General features: G+C 39.9%; 3 protein-coding genes across 6 annotated transcripts; 2 read left to right on the top strand and 1 right to left on the bottom strand.

Moving 5' to 3' along the window:
- Positions 1-106: 106 nt before the first annotated feature.
- Positions 107-7,410, top strand: prpf39 (PRP39 pre-mRNA processing factor 39 homolog (yeast)). 4 transcript variants are annotated; one of them, XM_068708956.1, is made up of 15 exons: positions 107-227; positions 1,046-1,495; positions 1,702-1,889; positions 2,010-2,135; positions 2,334-2,452; positions 2,633-2,800; positions 2,957-3,137; positions 3,562-3,669; positions 3,763-3,927; positions 4,396-4,522; positions 4,647-4,915; positions 5,265-5,449; positions 5,560-5,634; positions 6,408-6,519; positions 6,743-7,410. In XM_068708956.1, the coding sequence occupies exons 1-15, from the start codon at positions 215-217 to the stop codon at positions 6,827-6,829; spliced, it is 2,373 nt and encodes a 790-aa protein (XP_068565057.1). In that variant the 5' UTR covers positions 107-214; the 3' UTR covers positions 6,830-7,410. The 4 variants fall into 4 exon arrangements, with proteins under 4 accessions (XP_068565057.1, XP_068565056.1, XP_068565055.1 ...); XM_068708955.1 differs by having other exon boundaries at positions 6,740-7,410; XM_068708954.1 differs by having other exon boundaries at positions 5,560-5,643.
- Positions 7,411-7,879: 469 nt separating this feature from the next.
- faua (FAU ubiquitin like and ribosomal protein S30 fusion a) lies at positions 7,880-9,981 on the top strand. Its single transcript, XM_068708958.1, has 5 exons — positions 7,880-7,968; positions 8,416-8,497; positions 9,081-9,225; positions 9,533-9,588; positions 9,754-9,981. Exons 2-5 carry the CDS (start codon positions 8,423-8,425, stop codon positions 9,877-9,879), a joined length of 402 nt encoding a protein of 133 aa, XP_068565059.1. The 5' UTR covers positions 7,880-7,968; positions 8,416-8,422; the 3' UTR covers positions 9,880-9,981.
- A 387-nt stretch (positions 9,982-10,368) lies between these two features.
- On the bottom strand, positions 10,369-12,371 carry fkbp3 (FKBP prolyl isomerase 3). The gene is made up of 7 exons (XM_068708957.1): positions 12,247-12,371; positions 11,763-11,864; positions 11,558-11,656; positions 11,334-11,469; positions 11,159-11,226; positions 10,946-11,043; positions 10,369-10,706 (listed from the first exon to the last, which is right to left on the bottom strand). The coding sequence occupies exons 1-7, from the start codon at positions 12,349-12,351 to the stop codon at positions 10,652-10,654; spliced, it is 663 nt and encodes a 220-aa protein (XP_068565058.1). The 5' UTR covers positions 12,352-12,371; the 3' UTR covers positions 10,369-10,651.
- Between the last annotated feature and the right edge of the window lie 5,676 nt (positions 12,372-18,047).

Raw genomic sequence — 18,047 nt, 5'->3', positions numbered from 1 at the left:
CATTAATAATCTTGTGAGGGATATTTGAAAACTTTTGTTACAAACGTCGTCACCACACACTTGTGGGCGGGGCGCTACGCCGCGCATGCGCACATCCTCTCTAGGTTCTTCCTCTTAAGAGAAGTATGGTGGGCGAAGCGCGCCTGGCCATTTTTAGGTTAAATTAAGTGACTTCGAAAGCTGCACACAAGTTTATAAGGTTGACCAAAATTTCATGGAAGACACAGGTAAGATCCTAAAACGTATCTCGACTAATATCGTGGTAACTTAGAAGCCAGCTAACGCTAGCTGCTAGTGCTAACGTTAGCTACGGATATTGCCCAACATTAGCCTGCTAGCTAACGTGGAGAAGCCGCTGGGTGTCGACTATTAACTGGAGGCGGAGGCAAATGCGTAGCACGTTGTAGTTGATCTAGTTAGCTTAAGGTGGACGAAATTGTGAAGCAATCGATGCATTGTTGGGTAAACGTTGCTAATACCAAATTATATGGCAACGGTACGATGAAATTACCAACGTTAGTTAACATGAACTTAACTAAATTATCGTAATCGAGTTCACGTGCAACCGTTAAAACCTGTAGTCGCTCGAGCGCTGTGGTGCTTCTCAGGAAATAGACGGCAGTCAGGGCCCAACTTCTGATTGAACTTTGACTGTGCAAACATGGCCTCTAACCGCAACCACCGCTAAAGCTAACATTAGCTTTCGACGGGACACGTGACATCAACGTCACGGGGTTAACGTGACATTATTTTTAGTGGTGTTGGCTAACGTTAGGGTCTAAGCTAAAGATGGTATCTGTTTAATGTTTGAACAAGGAAGTATCGTGTAGCAACAGCTGCGGCTTCTACGGGGCGGACCTTTTTTTGGTGTAAAGCTAGTTAACATAGTGAGCATAACTTAAATCTGACGATATTTTTTATTTAATTAGACGTACATTTGAGCCAATGTAACCAATATAGATTAATTAATTATCAGAATAGTTGATATTTATGATGTTTGATTAACATTGCAGCGCTTGTAATAATCCATCCTGCTTTTCAACAGAACTGCAACTTTCAGACGACCCCATCTCTGGAATGCTGGACACTGAGTCCCCTGCCATGGAGAGCAACGGGGATGCCTTTCTTCCTGACCTTCCTGTTATAGGCCAAACTGCAGACTGGTCCCCTGACCAGGTTACTCCAGAACCACTCGCCAACATCTTGCCGGAGGACTCTGATGCGTCCCAGGATGCGTCCCAGATGCAACAGCAGTCACCAGACGAGCAGATGAATTCCCCAGAGCTGGGATCTGTGGAGAAGGCCGTGGAACAGTTTCAGATTGCCAGTGCTCAGCTCTTCCAAGTTGAGCAGCCACCACCTCCACCTCAGCCCGCAGAAGAGGAAGAACGGCCAGAACAGCCAGCAGAACACAGACCAGAGTCTGGAGAATTTGAGCAAGACGGCCAGGAGATGACTGTAGAGCCAGAACCTGTGGTTCAGGATAGCAGTCAAGGTAATCAAAATAGTTGATTAGTTGTTTCTTTTGCATCCAATATATATTAAGGCAAAATTGGTCCCCTTACATGACAACAATAAATCTATAATGTAACTGAAAATCTTAACTAAAATGCAAGCTGACGAACCAAACAAATTTACTACCAATGCCTTGCTTGCTCCTCTACGTGGTGAACCTTCATGGTTTCTTGTTATCTTCTCCAGATGGGACTGAGGCCCCGCAGGTGACAGAGGATGGCATGGAGCTGGAAGAACCACTCAAAGAGACAGAAGAATCGACTGTTCCTGAGCCAGAGCTGCCAAGTGAGTTCGAAAAACTCTTCAAAGGATGCGAGGACAACCCAGAAGACTTCAATGGCTGGGTCTACTTGCTGCAGTTTGTGGAGCAAGAGGTAAGAGAAGACATGCAAGTTATTCAGATATGTTTGTATATTACCCAGATTGAACAGTAGGGTTATTCTACTAAACAGGAAATGGTAAATAATCTTGTTGTTGTTGCCTCTCCCTTGCAGAATGCCCTTCCAGCTGTGAGAAGTGCATTTGATGCGTTCTTCCTACGTTATCCCTACTGCTATGGCTACTGGAAGAAGTATGCTGATATTGAGAAAAAGCATGAGAATATACAGATTGCAGAAGAGGTAAATATAAATATCTTATGGACACGCATGTCTTCTTTTCTATAGTTTAGCCTTTGGTGAGGCTACATGACTGAAGACCATGTAGCAAACAGCAACTGTGGTTAATCAGGCATGAAACCAGGGGGCTAAAGAGAGCGACTTTAATGAATACAGTAAAGAGTCCAGCCATTGACGGGCTTGTTTGTTTGGTCTTTCAAGGTATACAGAAGAGGCTTGCAGGCCATCCCTCTCAGTGTGGATCTGTGGCTGCACTACCTGACCTACATCAAAGAGAACTCAGACCTGAGTGACCCAGAGACCGAGGGACGCATTAGAGCGTAAGTGAAAGACTCTTACTTAATACATTTTTTTTCCCCGCCTCCTTATGTAACGCTTGCTTATATGACAGAGGAATCGTCTTACTTTTTCTTTAAATGATTGATTTTAACCAGATATTTGAAGAGACGACACAGAGTTGCACAATATTCACAACCTTTCCTGTTATTTTCTCCTTTCAGTGCCTTTGAACATGCAGTGCTTGCAGCAGGCACAGACTTTCGCTCAGACCGTCTGTGGGAGTCCTTCATCAACTGGGAGACGGAGCAGGAGAAACTGGCTAACGTCACCGCCATCTATGACCGCGTCCTGGGCATCCCGACCCAGCTGTATTCCCAGCACTTCCAGAGGTAGAGGAACGACTGTTTAAAACTCTGGTTTCAGCGATGTTGTCCTTTTCTATCAGCTCCTTTATAGTCCAGAGACGCATGTCCTCAGTCATTAGAAAGAGATCTATTTTTATGTTTTTACTGTGAGGTAAACTTCCCTGTTTTTAATCTTTGCAGGTTCAAAGATCACGTGCAGAACAACAACCCCAAACACTACTTGTCAGAGGAGGAGTTCGTTCAGCTGAGGCTCGAGCTCTCTAAAGCCAGCCTGTTGGCGATGATTGGCGAGGTCGAGGAGACGCCTATTGCTCAGGAGGAGTTGCCACCTGGTACGGAGGATCTTGTGGATCCTGCAAAGGTAAACATCCACTTGCCTCCTGCAAGAGAGACACATTTACCAAAGCACTGTTTGCAGGGGTTGGCAGGAGCTTGCCTGTTCTCCATGAGATGGAAAGCTTTGTTCAGGTGTGAAGAGGTGTCTTTATGTCAGCAGCCAAGCCAATGAATGTCCTGGGGGGATTCAAGTTGGCATCAGGGAATCGCCCTAAAACTAAAAGGATCAACTGAGACCCGGCCCCTGCACCCAGTGACCGATATGCAGGGTGCATACATTCCTCCCCCCCTCCCCCCTCCCCAGGCTTCTTGTCTGTGGCAAGCTCATGGTGATGTAAATCCTTGGCTGCAGGACTAGCAGTTTCTACATCAAGTGGAGAATGTGGTCTGTGAAAAATGCATGTAGGTGTTGACCATGTATCTTTTTTTTTTTGTGTGTCTTTATGTAGAGAGTGACCGAGATCGAGAACATGCGCCACAAGGTGATCGAGGTTCGGCAGGAAGTGTTCAACCACAACGAACACGAAGTCAGCAAGCGCTGGGCCTTTGAAGAAGGGGTACGCGTCTCGATTTCTCCACCATGAAGTTAATTGTTCAAAATGTGTTTTTGGTCTTTCGACGATGCTAAACATTTATTCATTTCTTTTTAGATTAAGAGACCATACTTCCACGTCAAAGCCTTAGAGAAGACCCAGCTGAACAACTGGAAGGAGTACCTGGACTTTGAAATTGAAAACGGGATCCCTGAGCGCGTGGTTGTTCTTTTTGAACGATGCCTCATCGCTTGTGCACTCTACGAGGACTTCTGGACCAAGGTAATGTGGCCTTCAACCTCTCTCTCACTCCCGCTACCTCCCTGCACTTCCCCCACCAACGATGATATCACATCGACACAGTAAATCGTCCTGCACTCTCTTTGCGTGTAACGTTGATATTTGACTGTATCTGTTGTATTAGGGGATGGCCAGCTTGCCACACAAGATTTGACTGCAGCATTTGCCAACTACTACGTTGCATCTTCTTCGTCTCCCACTACCTTACAGAAACTTATCTAATTGGTTCCATGAAGGTGCTGATGGGTTTACACAGAAAATTTCTAAAAACGATCTTGTCAATGAAGAAATTCAGTTTCTGTTAACGGAAAAATTTAGGTTTAAAATGTGTTGTCTCTTTTGCCTTTCTCCTCTGTTCTTCTCTCCTCTCCTCTCCTCTCCTCCTCTGCTCTTCTCTGTTCTTTTTCTCCTACATTTCTTCCAACTCGCTCTCTGTTTTTCACTCTGAAGTATGCAAAATATCTAGAGGGCTACAGCATTGATGGTGTGAGACATGTCTACAAGAAGGCGTGTACCATCCATATGCCCAAGAAACCTGCCATCCATCTGCTGTGGGCTGCTTTCGAGGAGCAGCAAGGTGAGTGTTCCTCTTTAAAACAGTCAAGTTACCACGGAGATTTTGATGGGACGACTCCAACAAACTAATAGAATTTCTTGTGTTATGCCACGCTGACAGTATTCTCCTTCTTTTCTTTGCCCAGGTAGTGTAGAGGAGGCTCGCAGCATCCTGAAGTCCCTGGAGGAAGCGGTCCCGGGTCTGGCCATGGTGCGCCTTCGGAGGGTCAGTCTTGAGCGCCGCCACGGGAACTTGGAGGAGGCGGAGGCCCTGTTGAGGGAGGCCATGGAGTCTGCGAAGAATGTCACCGAGACATCGTTCTATGCTGTGAAGCTGGCCAGGCAGATGATGAAGGTGCAGAGAAGTCTGAGCAAGGCCAGGAAAGTGCTGCTGGATGCCATCGAGAAAGACCAGGTGAGAAGTGATGCATACGACAGAGAATTTAGTCACCAAGTCCTTATTAAAGGTTCTATTTATTCATTTCCACACTCTTGGGTGACAGCCCTCTTAAGATGCCAGTAAAATGTTCAACAGACCAACACACTAACAAAATCATTCAATCACCTCTTCTCTGAACAACTGCTGCAGGAGCTACCCGTCCTCACGTCACTGAACATGTTGTCTTTCCTAAATGGGACATCTGATTGGTTAACACTTTTCAGTTTAGTTTATATAAAATTCTACCAGATAACGGGTATTGTGATTTGTACCACTTTCCACTATGGCTGTTTTTACACACTTTAATATTTTTGTGTCTTTGCAGACGAGTCCGAAGCTCTTTCTTAACCTGCTTGAGCTGGAGTACAGCGGGGATGTGCTGCAGAACGAGGCTGAGATCTTGGCTTGTTTCGACCGAGCCCTGAAGAGCCAGATGCCTCTCGAGTCCCGCCTCCTCTTCTGCCAGCGCAAGGTTGAGTTCCTCGAGGACTTTGGCAGCGACATCAATGTGTGAGTTTTATTGTTACTTTTAGAGATGCCGTAATGGCAGATGTTGTGCTTTTATTCCTTTTTAGTCATATTTGCCATTTGAGTAATTTTTTTATTTTCCATCTTTTTAGGCTTGTGGCCGCATATGAGGAACACCAGAAGCTACAGAAAGAAAGCGAACCCTCAAAGAGGAAGGCCGAGAACGGGTATGACAGGTGGATAATGGAACAGGGCTTGGGACACATCAACACACTGTTATTTTCACTTGTTCACTTCCTTTTCTCAGAACGGGCCACATGCATGGCGTGTGGTGTTGCTGCTTGCAGCTTTCTCAACACTCACACATTTCACACTTTGCATCTTTGTCACCTTTTTCACCCGTGAAAAAGGTGACCAACTCAAAAAAGGTTTTGAGTTGGTCTTTTTTCTTTCACTGTCACATACCAACATTCCCAGTTAGAGGGTGAAAAGTAAAGCAATGCTGCGTTTGCCTGGGGCCCCCACTTCAATAAAGCCACCCCTGGAAAAACCACGTTAACGTTAGTAGTATCAAGTCCATACAGCCCTACTCACTGGGTATATCCCACCGTAGTCATCTGTGATATTCACTCTGGTCGGGTTGACTCGGTCACTGGAGAAGGTTCCAGTTGTTATGTTTAATCAATCATTTATGTAACCTCAGTATATCCAGCAACCATGTGACACTAACAGGCTTTGTCCAGCATGCGGCAGCAAGAGGACATGCTGGACTCAGTCCACCGAGGCCTGAAGCCCCGCCCCTCTTCTGCACAGAGCGCTGTGTGCAAAGTTTAATAAAATTGATCGTGTCTCGTGTCCAAATTGTCCCATATTCGAGACGTATGTGTCTGTATGTGTTCTGTAGTTGGTCATTAAATCACAGTGAATGGCACTAATCTTTTATTGCTTGGTGAACTATTTAGAAACCGGGTTTTATTAACTTGAAACGCTTCGTCTCCAGCTCTCAGGAGCCTGATGCCAAGAGACAGCGCGTGGAGGACGGGTCCTCGGGTGATGTCAACGCATCGGCCGAAGCTCAGGCAAACAACTCTGCATACAACAACTGGTACCAGGTGGGTTTCTTATCTGAGCAGTTGACGGCACTGAAAAAAAGTTTCTTTGTGTTTAGTTTGTGTCTAAACAATCATGTATGGCCATTTACAGTTGTATGGATTTTGAGCAGACAAAAGTACACTGTAGTTGGGCTCATGTTTTGTTTTAAGCCTGTTGAAGATGTCAGTGATCGTGGTAAATTAACCTTTTTTTTTTTTTTTTTTTCTTCTTTCTTTTCAGCAGCAATACGGCGGTTGGGGACAGAACTCCTGGGGACAGTACAACCAATATGCCCAGTATAACCAGTACTACCCCCCTCCCCCTACATGATGGACTAAATCCTGACATTAAGATGGAGACTCAGAGGAAAGCATCCTTTCTGCCCTGCCTACATGTCTAAACAGGGCTACTTAACATGGTGTCATGGAGCTTTCAAACCAACCACTGAAGCTGATTTGTTCCTTCTTTCTGCTTTAAAGTGTGCTTCTAATTAGTTACACTGTGTAGCCAATGGGATGGAATGTAACACAGGCCTCCGTGACAGTCATCTTGATCAGTCATGTTAAATAAAAGAAAACAAACACGTTAATTGCTACATTCATCTCCAACACTGGCTGTTTTTTTTTTGGTTCTTCAATGCATGTTATTTGTGACGGCAGATCTATTTTTTTCTTGTGTGATTAAAGCTTTTTAATTCTTAGATTGGATGACTTAGTTTGGTCTCTTTCTTTGTGTTTTTAAGATTTAAACTTGTAAAGGAGGCATTCATTGATGCACCTCTTGAGTCGTGTACACCACCCCCAAAACTGAAAGATTTTTAATGTCATGGTAATGTTTCCATAAAGAAAATGAAGAGTTCCTCCCTTTTTTATTTTGTCTTGATTTCATAATAAAGAGATTGATATCCTGAAGTGTCCCTTGTTCGGTTCTTCATCCTTCTGTTCGTTAATGACTCAAATAAAATGTATGTGGATATAAGTTTTTTACAGTCATAACAATAATTTAATATATTTCAAGAATATATTTTTTTATTATCCTATTACTTTAACCTAGTCAATGTGACATATTTCACCTGTAATGAAAAATGAGATCTAACGAGCTGACAGCTTATTTTTCTACTTATGAACCACGTGAAGGAACCAATCCATAATTTAAAACGTATCTAAATAAACCTAGCTGCTCATGCCACAGCTCGCTCATAACGACCTGGTCGGGCATAATAAATGACTGTGTCCTGACCTTACGGGTTATGGAGCTGTGTGATGTTTTTAATGCACCACACGAGTTGTTACCGATTAAAAACAACGTAAAAGACCGTAATAGATACTAAAGTAATTGAAGTGGCCTCTAAAGCGCGGTGGGCGTGGCCACTGCTTCCGACTTGGTTTACGTAAAATCCACACATGCGCAGTGTCAACCCTCGAACAGCCCTTTCTATGCCTAGTGTTGAACGACTAGCATCAAACGAGGTAAGGCCTGTGCAATTTAAGTGAAAAACGCTAGTAATGTGAAACACAGGTATGTTTTGGGTGCCGGAATGTAGCTCCTATATAAACATTTATCTCACGTTGTACTTTATTTGAACACTTTAACCCACATTTCATGTGTTTTTAAGCGACTTTATCAAGCGCGTGCCCCATGCGGCTAGTGAAGCTAACATAGCATTAGCAAGCTAACCAGCGAGACATGTCTGTTCCAGCTCGCGGCATGTTGATTTCCTCTGTTATTTTGTACTACCTGCCCGTTTTGTGACAGGATATACTTTTTTAAATGTATTCCCACGTTAAAGTTAGTTAGTGGCGGGCTTGGTGGCCAATGTTTGCATTCATAAACGACGCTAATTCCAACGCCACAAGCTGATTTCCGCAGTACAGCAACACTGATAATGACCAAAGTCTCTTTTCCTTTTCTTCCAGCATCAAGATGCAGCTCTTCTTGCGTGCCCAGAACACTCACACCCTTGAGGTGACCGGACAGGAGACTGTTGGACAGATCAAGGTAACGTGACCACAAGTTGGAGAGAACGTGGGATTTCTTTTTGATAAACGAGCTTTATTTGGATGCCCAGAAAACCACTAAAAACTGTTGCTGCCTACTTTCCAGATATAAGTATAGGTTGGTATTAGTGTTGAGTAGAAACGGAATGCTTTGAATAGTTGGAGAAACATATTAAATGTATTTAACAGTGGTGGAATGTCACTAAGTACATTTACTATTCATGTACTGTGCTTAAGTGAACTACAATTTTGTTGTACTTAGTTACTTTGCACATCAGATACTAATAATAAGTTAGTGCTGATGAATTTTCAATAGATTAACCTAAAAAGCGATGAGCCCATTAATGCATCAATGGTAGTAATCATACAGTATAATGTCTATTCTTCTGAACTGGTCCATTCTGCATAATGAATACTTAAAGTAGCTTACATGTTGATGCTAATACCACCTATTTATACCTATTTATGAGTAAAAGGTCTGTATTCCACCTCTGTATGTTAGTTTTCTTTCACACACACACACACACACACACACACTCTTTGGTTATGGTGATTAAATGTTTGTTCTTTGCTGTGTCTCTCAGGCCCATGTCCAGGGTCTGGAGGGTCTCCTGGTAGAGGATCAGGTCCTGTTGCTCGCTGGATGCCCACTGGAGGATGAGGCCTCCCTTGCATCCTGTGGCGTCTCAGAGCTCTGTACCCTGGAGGTAGCTGGCAGGCTGCTGGGAGGTTAGTACACAGAGGCGAAACACAACTCTGCATTGTGCTCAATCACTCATCTACTAAAGACACAGTGAGGACGGACGTCAAAAGCCAGTGTTCCCTGTTTATCACGTACATTTTAATTAAGAGAGCATTTGACAAATGTAGCATCACCAGGGGACAAGCCATTATATTTAAGATGATCATGGATGAACACACAAATAGCCCCCATGTTAGTGTTGTGAACAATGGCTACATTATTGTCTGAACAATTGCGGAAGCTTTAGTTTTTCTGGGAAATATCATAATTAACAATTTCCTTTTTCCCCTCAAGGTAAGGTTCACGGCTCTCTGGCCCGTGCCGGAAAAGTGAGGGGACAGACTCCCAAGGTACGGTTTTATGATTCCTTACAGAATAAAAACAATCACCCTTTAGTTGTGTAATTATGAAATAGCTTTTTCATGTTTCTATTTTGGATGAGCTGGTCTTTAAGAAGACTCCTACAATACGATCTCAGAGAAATAACTGTTGCCTCTTCCTGTCATGTTGTCCAGGTGGAAAAGCAGGAGAAGAAGAAAAAGAAGACTGGTCGCGCCAAGCGTCGCATCCAGTACAACAGGCGCTTTGTGAACGTGGTGCCCACCTTCGGAAAGAAGAAGGGACCCAACGCCAACTCCTAAGTGCCCCGATGCCCCAAAGGAGAAACATGATCACCACCCATCTGTTTTTACCAGGTTCAATGTTATCCTGCTGTACAGAATAAAAATTTGGCTTGGACGAAACGGAACTGACTTTGTGGTTTATCTTGCAGTTATAGTGTTCTTACCATTTGCAGGTTTAGTTGATGAAACTATCAAATACCAATCGCAAGTTAGTCTCGGTTTTCATATTTGCCTCAGAGATAAGAGTCTGAATTTGTGCCCTCATATCTAAATTGTCATCTGCTGTAAACAATTTATGGACTTGTGAAAGTAAAGCTGACATGAGTACATGCAGTAAATCTGAAAAGACCAGTGAACATGAATGTAGTTGTAGCTTTTATACCAAAGCTAATATACAAACTGCTAAATCTAGTTTCTACAAATGACATGCATGTGAATTAAGCTGCACAACTCTCAAACTATTAAAATTGATGAAATGAAAACCATAAATGAACTTGCTGCATACCATTTAATCTCTGAAACAGGTTTATTAATCATTTACATTGTAGATGCAAAAGAAAATGCAGAGAATAAGGTTTCAGGGTGTCTCATATGTACATTATTGACAAGCCATCACATTTTGGCCAAAACCTAAAACGCTGTAATAACTGCCCGTTTCTTTTTAACGTGATGAGACAAAGTAGAAACAGAACGTTACAATAAAAAAAAAATGCCATTCTAACGTCAATCTTTACAGCAAGGCAATTCAACATTTTCTTCGTCTTAAACTGCAGTGCATGCTGGTCATCGGTTAATCCACAGCCACCAGCTCAACCTCGAAGATCAGCTTTGCGTTGGGGGGAATTCTGGTAGAGTTGAGGTTAAGGAATAGACAGCAGTCAATGCAAAACTTAAAAAGTTTTCATCGGAATAATACTGTTTACTGACACTCCCTAAAGGAGGCTCGCACCGAAAACACCTACAGCCGGAAAAACCTGATCACGGCTGTAGGAGGGACAATTAAACTAATATTAACTGCGTATCACCTTAATGTTTCAAATATATATTTACACAGTGAAGCATAAAACCGGTCAGAAAAGGATACTTTGAGTCGGGGAGACCCTTCCTCCCGTAGGCCCACTCTGGTTCAATCTCCACCCGAGCCGTTTCACCCTTGCTCATTGTCAGAATGGCCTCATCCCACTGTGGAAGTAAAGGATTACTGATGACTACATGCTGTGGAGAAGAAGTGTCATACTCGAAGACATAAAAAAACAAAAATTCAGATGGAGAGCAAAAAAAACACGAGTTTACTCACCCCTCTGATGACTCTGCCCAGGCCGGCTTTAAAGGTCAGAGGTTTGGTTTGCTTCTTCTTTCTTGCCGCTGCAGAGAGAGAAAACGGGTTTAGGATATTAATTTAACCTATAACGGGTCCAATTGACAATATTTTGGGTGTAGTTTCACTTTAAAAAGGTGCAGGTGTGTCATACTTGTGGGAATATTGGTGTCGAAGACGGTTCCATCCTCCAAGGACCCGGTGTACCAGCAGCTCACATTGTCGCCTTTCTTTGGAAAGTTGCTCTTGTCCCCTTTCTTCAGGACCGACTTGAAGTACTTGGGCGGACCCTAAGAAAAGCGGGAACAGTGGTTATAAGCAAGTATACAGGTGCGGAGCAAAAAAATCCTCATAAAACTCAACATCCTGGACCAGTACCTCGTCCACAACCTCTGTGGCTTCTTTGGGCTTCTCTTCAATTTTCACAGTTCTGACCTGCTCCGTCACTTCCTCCACTGGTTCCGTTCCTTTAAACCTCTGCGGATGAAACACACGCGCGCACACACACACACGCATTCATTCATTGTTGAATGAGTTCCCTGCATCTGTGGGGTTGATGTGAAGTCGCATTAATATCACTTACTTTGCTCTCAAAGAGTTGATTGTAGGCAATTATCAGTTGTTCTTTCTTTGCCGTTTTGGCAACATTTTTAATGTTTCCCAGCAGCTTGTGCTCGTTGAGGAACTGGAGGAGAAAATGCAACACAAAAGGATAAAGTTAGCAGATAGTAACATTCACTGTTTTTAAACATCCGTCCGCGTGCTGCTCTGACTCAAATGTATTACGGGTTTCGGCTAATTTACACAAAAATCATGTTCAACAGTGAACGCGTCCGTTCTGCTCCAGACGTCATGAATTAATGCGGTGATAAGATGCGCAGGACTGTTTGGTAGAAATATGACCGCATTGTTGTACTTTCTTCCCTCCACGATGCTAAAACAACAGCCGTCCTGATGTGGCTACGCTTAGCTAACCACGCAGCATGCCGCAGCTCCAGTGAGCGGTAATATTTAAACCTGCAGATATTCAACCTCGAATCACAAACGGATTAAACAGATAACCATACCGAGTGTGCTGCATTGTCCTGAATGAACTTTATAAGGTCTTTTTTGGGCAAATCATCACTTTTGAGCTGCTCGTCGCTCCACTCCCGTGTTGGTTCATCCGCCATTTTGAGAGGCGAACTACTTAAATTTGTCCCTCCTGGCGCATCTTAAAACCTGTGCTCAAGACCGGAATTTTTTTTTTTTTGCTTTCCCTGACTGCAGTGGTATTTGTATTACAATGCAATTTAATGTACCCTATACTATCAGGTGATGTTATTCACTATATGTGGATAGCTCATTACGGTTAATCAGTCAATAATTCAATTCATAAGATATGCAGACAGTATATAACGTGACTGTAAAAGAGCCCGTAGCCCTTAGAATTAAGGATTTAAATCAGTATTTGAGCAACATACGACTCTCCCGCCTGTGTGTCTGCCACCTAGTGGACAACTAAATAAATACACAAATACACGTTTCAATGAACTGAAAAATGAGGGAAATAAATGGTCATATTTGACAAAACGTTACAATTGTTTTAAACTACCAGATGATGAGTTACAAAGAATCAAGGTCTTTCCTAGCATTTTGAATTATATTTCTATCAACTCCAAATTTTTACATTTTTACAACTTCTAGTTATAACCTCCTCTCTGCTCTGTGTTCAGCAGCCTACACAGTGAACACACACTATTCTTTGGGGACCCCTGGAACTCCCTGAAGGAACTCCCTGGTCGAGAACCACTGTGCTATAGTATGACTTCATCAATGGAATTTAGAATGATTTTTTTATGGCATACTACACTATGTAGTTGTTTACATCATATTTATGGCTTATTATACAATGTTTTTTTTCAGATTTTTTTACGGCATACTATACAAGTATATTTTTTTCGACACAAAATAGTATGACATTTTTTTATGACATGATTTTTTGGACTGACTTTTTTTTGGCTTTACTATGACTTTTTCAACATGCTATACTATGACTTTTTCAACATGCTATACTATGACTTTTTCAACATGCTATACTATGACTTTTTCAACATGCTATACTATGACTTTTTCAACATGCTATACTATGACTTTTTCCGACATGCTACACTATGACTTTTTTCAGCATGATATATTATGACTTTTCAACATGTTATACTATGACTTTTTCAACATGCTATACTATGATTTTTTCAACATGCTATACTATGACTTTTTCAACATGCTATACTATAACTTTTTTCAGCATGATATACTATGATTTTTTTCAGCATGATATATTATGACTTTTTCGACATGTTATACTATGACTTTTTCAACATGCTATACTATGACTTTTTCTGACATGCTATACTATGACTTTTTCAACATGCTATATTATGACTTTTTTCAACATGCTATACTATGACTTTTTTCAACATGCTATACTATGACTTTTTCAACATGCTATACTATGACTTTTTCAACATGCTATACTATGACTTTTTCCGACATGCTACACTATGACTTTTTTCAGCATGATATATTATGACTTTTCGACATGTTATACTATGACTTTTTCAACATGCTATACTATGATTTTTTCAACATGCTATACTATGACTTTTTCAACATGCTATACTATAACTTTTTTCAGCATGATATACTATGATTTTTTTCAGCATGATATATTATGACTTTTTCGACATGTTATACTATGACTTTTTCAACATGCTATACTATGACTTTTTCCGACATGCTATGCTATGACTTTTTTCGACATGCTATACTATGACTTTTTCAACATGCTATACTATGACTTTTTCAACATGCTATATTATGACTTTTTTCAACATGCTATACTATGACTTTTTTCAACATGCTATACTATGACTTTTTCTGACATGCTATACTATGACTTTTTTCAACATGCTATACTATGACTTTTTCCGACATGCTACACTATGACTTTTTTCAGCATGATATACTATGATTTTTTCAACATGCTATACTATGACTTTTTCAACATGCTATACTATGACTTTTTCAACATGATATATTATGACTTTTTCAACATGATATATTATGACTTTTTCAACATGCTATACTATGACTTTTTCAACATGCTATACTATGACTTTTTCCGACATGCTATACTATGACTTTTTTCGACATGCTATACTATGACTTTTTCCGACATGCTATACTATGACTTTTTTCGACATGCTATACTATGACTTTTTCCGACATGCTATACTATGTTTTTTTCAACATGCTATACTATGACTTTTTCAACGTCCTATACTATGATTTTTTCAACATGCTATACTATGACTTTTTCAACATGCTATACTATGACTTTTTCAACATGCTATACTATGACTTTTTTCGACATGCTATACTATGACTTTTTTCAACATGCTATACTATGACTTTTTCAACATGCTATACTATGACTTTTTCAACATGCTATATTATGACTTTTTTCAACATGCTATACTATGACTTTTTCCGACATGCTATACTATGACTTTTTCCGACATGCTATACTATGACTTTTTTCAACATGCTATACTATGACTTTTTTCAACATGCTATACTATGACTTTTTTCGACATGCTATACTATGACTTTTTTCGACATGCTATACTATGTTTTTTTCAACATGCTATACTATGACTTTTTCCGACATGCTATACTATGACTTTTTTCAACATGCTATACTATGACTTTTTCAACATGCTATATTATGACTTTTTCCGACATGCTATACTATGACTTTTTTCAACATGCTATACTATGACTTTTTCAACGTCCTATACTATGATTTTTTCAACATGCTATACTATGACTTTTTCAACATGCTATACTATGACTTTTTCAACATGCTATACTATGACTTTTCTCAACATGCTATACTATGACTTTTTCAACATGCTATACTATGACTTTTTCAACATGCTATATTATGACTTTTTTCAACATGCTATACTATGACTTTTTCCGACATGCTATACTATGACTTTTTCCGACATGCTATACTATGACTTTTTTCAACATGTTATACTATGACTTTTTCCGACATGCTACACTATGACTTTTTTCAGCATGATATACTATGATTTTTTCAACATGCTACACTATGATTTTTTTCAGCATGATATATTATGACTTTTTCGACATGTTATACTATGACTTTTTCAACATGCTATACTATGACTTTTTCAACGTCCTATACCATGATTTTTTCAACATGCTATACTATGACTTTTTCCGACTTGCTATACTATGACTTTTTTCGACATGCTATACTATGACTTTTTCAACATGCTATATTATGACTTTTTTCAACATGCTATACTATGACTTTTTCCGACATGCTACACTATGACTTTTTTCAGCATGATATACTATGATTTTTTCAACATGCTACACTATGATTTTTTTCAGCATGATATATTATGACTTTTTCGACATGTTATACTATGACTTTTTCAACATGCTATACTATGACTTTTTCAACGTCCTATACCATGATTTTTTCAACATGCTATACTATGACTTTTTCCGACATGCTATACTATGACTTTTTTCGACATGCTATACTATGACTTTTTTCGACATGCTATACTATGACTTTTTCAACGTCCTATACTATGATTTTTTCAACATGCTATACTATGACTTTTTCCGACATGCTATACTATGACTTTTTCCGACATGCTACACTATGACTTTTTTCAGCATGATATACTATGACTTTTTCAACATGCTATACTATGACTTTTTTCAACATGCTATACTATGACTTTTTCAACATGCTATACTATGACTTTTTCAACATGCTATACTATGACTTTTTTCAGCATGATATATTATGACTTTTTCGACATGTTATACTATGACTTTTTCAACATGCTATACTATGACTTTTTCAACGTCCTATACTATGATTTTTTCAACATGCTATACTATGACTTTTTCAACGTCCTATACTATGATTTTTTCAACATGCTATACTATGACTTTTTTCGACATGTTATACTATGACTTTTTTTGACATGCTATACTATGACTTTTTCCGACATGCTATACTTTGACTTTTTTCAACTTGATATATTATGATTTTTTCAACATATATACTATGACTTTTTTTCAACATGCTATACTATGATTTTTTTCAACATTCCATACTATGACTTTTCAACTATTCTTTTCGAAATACTATACTGTGACTTTTAAATGTACTATACTACGATTTTTTTAAAGAATTATTTTTACATACTACACTATTAATTGTTCAACATACTATACTAATACTTTTTTAAGACTTCTTTTCGACATACTAAACCATGACTTAATTTTGAAATACTTTATACTATGACTTACATACTATACTATGACTTTATTTCATGACTTTTTCTCATGACTTTTTTAATACCTTATGGCATTCTATACGCTGACTTTTTATGTCCCTATCATTATCACCATCATCCATATACACTGTACTCGTCAGAGACTACTTCCACACCTGTGGTTGAATAAGGCAGCCGTTCAAATTTCACTTCATGCATTTGCTGGAAGGAAAAAATCTTTTCACTGAAATTGTTTTTGGGGATTCTGTACATTTTACGTAAAGTGTTCCACTCCTGAATAAGATGTTCGATATTTATAGATGTTAAAACCAATTACAAATTGTAAAATATAAAGTTAAAGCTTGAAACCCTTACTAAAGTAACATTTCACATAAGTACTTTCTTGATGTATTTTGTTTTATTACAAAATCTCTTAAAACTTATAAAAATATTTTATAGGTGTTACTTACAGGCTTGCTGTATGCTTCCCAATAATACATATTATAGCCAATGCTTATGCTCATGGTAATGTTAATCCTAAGGCAGGTTACCATAGCAAGAGCTTCATGCGTCAGCTTTATCACTTATGAGTTTGCAGCCTTTCTCAGAGTCATCATCTTTGCATCAGCCAGCCTTTCAGCATGCACCTACTGTTCGACTGAAAATCTTGCCTCTATTCACCAATAACCTTTAAAAAACAGCGAGATGATGATTTACCACCGCTGTAGCACAGGGTCATGCAGAGTTCTAACCCTTACAGCTACAGTGGGTGAGAAGCTCATACGGATGAGGGCTATTAATTTCTTTAGAGGAAAACCTCCCACGGTCTCATCTCAACTCATCTTTTTTGATGCCTGTGAAAGACAAATAGTCACAAACAGCACAAACTGTTGAGGTGAGTTGGATTCAGAAGAATTGAAATTATTTTACAACTCTGTACTTTATGAAACAAGGAAAAAAGGAATAAATGGGCCTCCACTGCCTTATGATATAAAGACGTGATGTTTCCTTTATGTTGACATCTTGCACACTTCATATTTATCTGTGAGTTTTTTCGTCATCATTCACTACAACAATTTAAAATCTTTCTTTGATTCTTATGCCACCAGCATTATGTTTGCTCCCGCATTTTTGGAGTGACGAGTGTGTCCGTCTTTGTTTACGAGTGTCTGGATGAAACTTGTTTCCGCAGAAAGTTTCAGGAGGAAAGACAAGGCGACTGAGGATCACGTCTGTTGCCTCGTGTTGTGATGAAGTAGCCCATTTCTTAGAAATGCAAAGCTGTGGAACTTAAACGAGCTCACATATCAAGGCGGGAAGAAATCTAATTTGATGCAGCTCCTGAGAGCTCGTCACATCTACAGGTTACATAAACAAGCGGTACACATTCTCAAAGATGAGCCTCTCAGGACAGAAATTGCAAACAATGTAATCCTCACGTAATCTTTGCAGAAAAACGTCCTTAGTTGCACTCGATTCAATCACATGCACAA

Source organism: Cebidichthys violaceus, unplaced genomic scaffold (assembly GCF_023349555.1).
Source record: "Cebidichthys violaceus isolate CVI_PGR_0920_01 unplaced genomic scaffold, fCebVio1.0.p SCAF_14, whole genome shotgun sequence".
Lineage (NCBI taxonomy): Eukaryota > Metazoa > Chordata > Actinopteri > Perciformes > Stichaeidae > Cebidichthys > Cebidichthys violaceus.
The sequence above is the reverse complement of the archived record's forward strand: the minus strand, read 5'-3'. Positions and strand labels throughout refer to the sequence as shown.